Source organism: Pteropus medius, unplaced genomic scaffold, assembly GCF_902729225.1.
Source record: "Pteropus medius unplaced genomic scaffold, Ma_sr-lr_union100, whole genome shotgun sequence".
NCBI lineage: Eukaryota > Metazoa > Chordata > Mammalia > Chiroptera > Pteropodidae > Pteropus > Pteropus medius.
This window is the reverse complement of record NW_024349563.1, coordinates 901-7,503: the sequence shown is the minus strand read 5'-3', so window position 1 is coordinate 7,503 and position 6,603 is coordinate 901. Positions and strand designations below refer to the sequence as shown.

The window sequence follows — 6,603 nt, the reverse complement described above, 5'->3', positions numbered from 1 at the left end:
CCTGAGTGGCGGCCTGCTCCGCGGTAGGCAGGGCCAGCTGCCGCTCCAGCTTCTCTGCCTCCTTCTGCCGCTGCAGCTCGACCTCGTGGGCTTCCCAGAGCAGGGTCTGGGGGGAGCGCGGGGTGAGGTGAGGACCAAGGCCCTGGGGGGGCCTCCCCTGGGGCTTACAGACCTGGCCCTCCAGTCTCCCATCTGCCTGTCCCCAGTGCCTGTCATCTGCCTGGTTCCCCAGCTGCAGCATCACGCCACACTCCCCACAGTAATCAGAACTTTCTAACCCTTAAGCCCCAGCGGCCCAGCTGGTTCCCTTAAAGCAGCGGTCCCCAACCTTTGTGGCACCAGGGACCAGAGCTCCTATGAGAATCTAATGCCGGCGGAGCTGAGGCGGCGATGCTGGTGCTGGGGAGCGGCTGCAAATACAGATGACGCTTCACTGGCCCACCTGCCGCTCTCCTGCCCTGTGGCCTGGTTCCTAACAGGCCATGGACTGATTCCGGTCCACGGCCCGGGGATCAGGGACCATAAAGGACAGTCTGGTCTCCACACACCATTTTCATTTATATGAAACACCCAGAAATGTCAAATCCATAGAGACAGGAGATAGAGTGACAGCTGCCTAAGGCAGGAGAAGGGAACTCTAAGCAAGGGGGTGACAGCTGATGGACTTCAGGCTTCTTCCCTGGGGTGATGAAAACATTGCAAAATCGTCATAGTAACCGCACGGCTGTGACTACACTAAAACCTACCGAGGCGTCCTGTAAGAGGACAGATCACATGGCACGGGGACTGTACGTCCACAAAGCATTAATGAAAAGACCGACTGTCTCATTTCCTCCGTCTCCCCAGCACCCCCGCCACGTCAGTCCCATGGGGACGGACAGCAGCCAGTGGCCGAGCTCGCCATTTAGACGCTGGTACAGACACCGCCCTTGGGAGGGCCACACCTGGCCGGCCGAGACCCTCTAATCGTGCACCATGCGCGTCCCGCATCTACTCAATGACCTTGACTTCTCTCTAGGAACCTGTGCTCCCTGAGGGCAGGGGGTTTGTCCCTCCTGTGCATGACACTTGTGCTCAACGAACACCAGCGAGACGAAGTGACTCTCACCGTAGGCTTTTCCCACTGCTAAACTTCAGCCTTGGAGAAGTTTGTCATGTCATCTTGTGTCTACGTCCTGTGGACCCCGAAAGGTGCCATGATCTTCTTCACCTCTGGGCCTCTGCACACGCTGCACCCGTGCCCGGAATACCCATTCCCGCCTTCCCACAGCAAATGCCCCTCAGTCTCAGCTCTGACGCCCCCTCCTCCAGGAAGCCCTCCCTAACTGCCAGGGCTGGGTTTGGTGACCCTTCTGAGTTCCCCCATCTCGGTCCTGCCTACTCTGGGTTGTCACTGTCTAGGAACACGTCTGTCTCCCAAACTGGACCGTCAGCCCCAGGAGGGCAGGCCCAGGGCCGTCATGGTCACTGCGAAGTCCCCACCTCTGGATAAGCATAGAAAAAGTGAGGGCACGCCAACCAGGGCCTGGGGCGTGTACCTGGTGGTCTTCGAAGGATGGGTTGTAGGAGGCGCCGGCGGGCGTCACCTCCACGGCGGGCGCCTGCGAGGGCTTGACGTGGAGATGCAGTGGCCGCTGGAGGAGGAGACCAAGGCAGGTCAGGGCCAGGAGCCCGGGGCCCAGGCTCACACTGTCACGAGCTGTGGGGTGGGGACCCCACGGGCAGCCCACAGCCTTGGAAAACTGGTGGCCCGAGTGACACCCCCAGGACAGCAAGCCCCCACAGGCAGGTCCTCTGCCCGCCCTTCCTGGAGAGCGCCTGGGGCCCCCACGGTGGGCAGCGGTGGGGGACGCTGGCAAAGTCATGTGGTGCGAGGGGCCTAAGTTTTAGTCACCGCAGCATATCTGAAACCCACAGCAGCATGTCAGACGGGTCATGGGCGACGGACTTGTGGTGCGGCCCCCTGGGCCCGGCCAGACTCCGCTAGTCAGAATCAGCGTCGTAACGACGGCCTAGTAACTCGAGGTCTGGGCAGCAGTGGCCGGCAGCGCCTCCCTCCACCCTGGACCTTCCTCGTCCCTGCCGTCTGGGCCCCTGCTATCCGGCTTCCCCCCAGCCAAGGCCCTCCGCCTCCAGCAGAAGCTGGGGGGTCCCCTGGACACCCCTGCCCTCGTCCTCTGCCCATGCCCACTGCCTCCAGTCCTGCTGTCTCTGCCCAGGAACTTAGTCTTGGGTCGTCTCCCAGCCACGTCAACCCCGCCTCCTCCTTGGAGAGGCCACCCAGGCCATCGCCCGTCCCCACAGACACCGCAGGATGAAACTCCAAGACCGGGATGCGCTCCCACCATCGTGCCAGGCTCCCCCAGGTTCCCGCCCTGCTCCGCCTTCCCGGCACCACGGGCCGCGTGCCGCCTGCCTCCAGCACGTGAGCTCTGGGTCACAGGACAGGCGGGCACTGGAACCGAGGCGCCACGGCCCCACTGTCCCTGCCCCTCCTCCGACCCCATCACCCGGACGCCCGCTGGACACTCACCTTCACGCCTTTCTTCTTGGTCTGCTCCAGGAAGAACGCGTCCTGGCCAGCCAGGGGCCGCTCCAGCGGGTCTGTAGAGGCAGCGAGGGCGGCTGCTGGGGGCTCTGCAGCGTGGGGGAGGGCCGCGGCCTTGAGGGGCTCCCCCCAAGCCCACCCCCTTCGTGACGGTGGCGCGGAGGCAGGAGAGATCATGGTGCGGCTGGGGTGCCCCACCAGCACGACCAGCCACCCCCGGGTGACAGCAGCAGCACTCACTGTCCTCGGCCCAGAGATCGTAGAAGGGCCGCGCTGCAGCGTCCGGGGGCGCGGGCCGGGCTCCGCCTGTGGGAGGGCGCAGGAGCCGGGCCTGCGCCCTGCGCACCGCCCGCGGCAGCTCGCCCCGCTCGGCCAGCTTCTGCCATAGCTGCTCCTTCCGCCTGAGCTTCTTGGCGTTGGGGACCTGGTGGGCGAGGATGCTGGGACGGGGAGGAGCGGCACAGGTGAAGCGGGTGAGGCAGAGGCCGGTCTCCCTGTCCGCTCCGCCGGCAGCACCTCCTCCCCAAGCACCCTCCACGGGGCAGCTGCCTCCCCAGCAGCTCCAGAGAGCGTCTCCCCAGGTCCGGGTGCTGCCCAGGCCTCTCCCCCGAAGCCCAGACCCAACAGCACAGCGGCCTCCGGGGCCCCCGTCCTCAGTCTCCCAGGCTGCGGGCACCTCGCACACCTCAACACTGATGTCATCGGCATCGCCCGCACAGCAGGTCCTTCCCCACATCCCCGCCTTCAGGGGCCAGGCACTAAGCCCGCCTGATCCGCCTCCTGACGACGACGGCTCCCACCCATCCCGTCCTCTCCATCCCCAAGGTCCCCAGCCAGGTCCAGGCCCCATCCTCACCTGCCTCAGCCACAGCCCCCCAGTGCCCTTGCACCCTCCAATCCACTCTCCAAAGCCCAAACCTGACCCCACCCCTCCCCTCCCTCCCTCCCAGTGCCCCTCACCTAGCCCCCTGCCCCCTCCCTGGCCAGCACTTCCTTTAGGGCCGGGGAGTGGGGGCTGCTGCACACAGAGCATAAGGCCTGAGTCCAGAGGGAAAGAAGGGTCCGCGGGTGGCAGGACACTCACTCTTTGGGGGCAGGGATCCGGGACGTGTTCTCCAGGAGGACATCGACTCGAAGGGGCTTCTTGAGAAGCAGCGACCTCTTCTGGCCCTTGGTCCTTGTCTTGTTCCACTCTGGGGGTGGGAGAAAGGAGAGGACCAAGGCCTCAGGCCTCCTCACATCCCAAGGCCAACTCTGCACCCCGCTCCTTATACCTCCATTGGAGCCATAAGACCTGCATCCAGCAGACTCGGAGGCTCCAGGCTGACCCCGGGTTCCTACCTGAGGACAGAGGCCCCCAAGGACCGAGCCCAGAGCACCCAAGCTCTGACCCGGTACCACACGCATGTCGTGGGCCACCTGGAAGCAGCCCTGTGCTGGGAAGAGTTGTACCCACAGCCCTGCATACAAAGGGTTTCCAGACACAGCAGGGGGACAGCTACAAAAAACCAGCAACACTGACAAAGGGAAAGCAGGTGGCCACCAACACTGTGGCCCAGGGAGCCGGACTCAGGGCCCGAGATGGGCGAATCTCAGCACAAGGGTTTCTGTCTTTGATTTCTAAAACCTAACAGTAAAAAGCAAGAACTCTAAGGACAGAACGTACTAAGACACAACCCATGTCCCTCCATTTACTGTAAGACCCTGTGAAGTAACTTTGCTCTGCTTCCCAAACGAGACTGCCGACGCCCACCTCACAGAGCCGTCTGGGAACGCAACTATTTCAAGAGTGTGAAGCATAGCGATCACCTGTGAAAGTGCACAATCGCTATTATATGCCTTTAAAAAAAAAAAACTAAAGTAGAATCTATAAACGGCCTCTGCTGTTCCTCAAAGACTTCCTAGTGGCCGGAGGCCTTCACTACTTCATGTGTTCACCAGGACTGGTCCCTGAGTTACCCTTTCTGTTTACGGCCCAGATCTACTGACTTCTGTGAAAGTCAAGCTCTTTAATAAACCCTTCTCAGCTGCTCAAAATCTGTGTCTGAAAACAAAGCCTCGTCTTTTCTGCTCACTGAAACGGATCCATTTGCTTTGGTTAAAACGTGTCCCTTAACTGATCTCATGAGGGATCATTAACAATGTCCCGTTATTAAAGCAGCTTACCAATAGCTTATTAGCGCTAACATCTCTCCCATTAAAGCAGATGCTTTAGACTGTTCTCTATTTCCTTGTCAAAACAGCCTGCCTAGCCTTAGTCTGGTTTTCCAGATAGTGACGTAAACCCCAACAATCCCTGATCCTCCACCTGTTTCGGCACGTCCCAACCCTGCATTTTGGCAAATTACGACAAGCAGGTTAAGACGAGTTTCTCATCCATTCATTAAAGTGGATCCTCTGCTTCTTATCGAAGCATTTTATTAACTAAAACTGGCTGAATTCCTCACAGCAGGTCTTTGACTTGCTTTTCTGAAAATTAAAGAGATCTATTTTATGACTTATCCACTAATCAAGGCAGACCCTTACTGGCTTTTCAGTGCATTGAGATCTCTGACACCTCACAAAGAAGATCTGACTTAAATTAGTCTCTGGCCTACTTTCTGTTCATTCTGAGTCCTCTTGTTTATAGTAAGGCCCCTTTTCGGCAGGTGTTTGCCACCTAAGCCATGGATGGCATTGACACAAATCCTCTCGGAGGCTGAGGTAGGCTAGATGACAACCAACCATCACCACGTAACGCCACGAAAGCCCTTCCTCACCCTTCTCCTTAGCGCCGGTGTCCACGAAGAAGAGTTTTTCATCGGGGGCCTCTGATATCAAGCCACTGAGAAATGGAAATGCAGAATGTCAGCTACAGATGTTGGGGAGGGAACCAGATGCTGCTGAAGGGCTAGGCTTAACCTCTCAGGCCCCAGCTTATCTCCCATGCTCATTCGAGCATCCTCTTACCGGCATGGGGTCCCTCAAGGCTAAGGCATCTCCCTTCGGTTTACAGAACCTAATACTTAAAATGCACTAAGCTAAGGTAGGGGCATGGGACGTACACACACTAGAAAATTACAATACTCGTCGTTTACCTGAATTCTAATTTATCTGGCAACCCCACCAAGTCCCCCAGTCACCCACCAAGAGACAACCGCCCACGTTCTCGATTTCGCCAAGAGTACCCCGACAGGTGCGCCCAGCGCCTCCCACCGCCCCCCGTTACCCCGAAGCTCGCTCGGCCTTGCCCCCAGCTACACAACACGTAACCCAATCGCCGAAGTCCCTCCCCGCATACCCGCTCGTGCGCTCCTGCAGCCGCACGTCCTCTAGGAACTGATCAACCTCCAGCCCCAAAGGCTCCTGAGCGAGCCGCCGCCAGCCCCGCTTCTTATTTCTTGGGCCTCGCCGCCGCCGTCTCAGGGCCGGGTCCACCGAAGTGGGCCGCAGCCCCAAGAAGCCGGAATCGGCCTCGCTTTTCGAGCAGAGCTCGTCGCTCCCACCACTGCTTCCCGCCGCCATCTTGTTAGAGGAAGAAAGCGGCTACCGGAGGCGGAAATCCGGTTTGAGGCATGCGCGCGCATACGTCCCGCCCACTTCCGAGTCACGTCCGGTGGCTGCCATCTTGGTAAAGTGGCTAGAGAGGCAAAGGGGCGGGCGGTCAGCCATCTTGATAAAGGGTAAATGGCTCCACCCTTCTTTGCGGATCCCCGGCGGCGGCGGGATTTAGGTTTCTGACTCTATCCCTCTCCAAACCTTTCCCGGCCGCCCAGGAATATTTTTTTTTTAATCTGAGTATTATTTTTTTATTTTTTATTTTCTGATAATCCAGTTTTCTTGAAAAAGAAACGGTCAGTGGCGGATTTGGCTCAAGACATTCCAATCTTAGAACGGTTGGCGTCTCGATGTTCCAATCCTGGAATTATGGAAATCAGAGCGCTTTCGGGATGTCGAGGTCGGAAGCGCAGAAATTTATCTGCGACGAATGTGGGAGGCACACACTGTTGGAAAGCGCGAAGCGCAGTCCCAGTCGTTCGCCTAGGGCCAGCTAAGTGCTGCCTGTTTCCTCGTCT

At 59.1% G+C, this 6,603-nt stretch overlaps 1 protein-coding gene across 1 annotated transcript in view; it reads right to left on the bottom strand.

Annotated features, from left to right (window-relative positions):
• The window catches only part of NOP53 (NOP53 ribosome biogenesis factor), a 9,210-nt gene extending 3,127 nt beyond the window's left edge, over positions 1 to 6,083 (bottom strand). The window contains exons 1-7 of the mRNA XM_039882882.1: positions 5,829 to 6,083; positions 5,308 to 5,372; positions 3,633 to 3,741; positions 2,789 to 2,988; positions 2,534 to 2,604; positions 1,539 to 1,634; positions 2 to 106 (exon numbers count right to left, since the gene is read on the bottom strand). Coding sequence (XP_039738816.1) covers positions 2 to 106; positions 1,539 to 1,634; positions 2,534 to 2,604; positions 2,789 to 2,988; positions 3,633 to 3,741; positions 5,308 to 5,372; positions 5,829 to 6,052 — 870 coding nt within the window. The 5' untranslated portion in view covers positions 6,053 to 6,083. The remainder of the gene's footprint in view (position 1; positions 107 to 1,538; positions 1,635 to 2,533; positions 2,605 to 2,788; positions 2,989 to 3,632; positions 3,742 to 5,307; positions 5,373 to 5,828) is intronic.
• Positions 6,084 to 6,603: the final 520 nt, after the last annotated feature.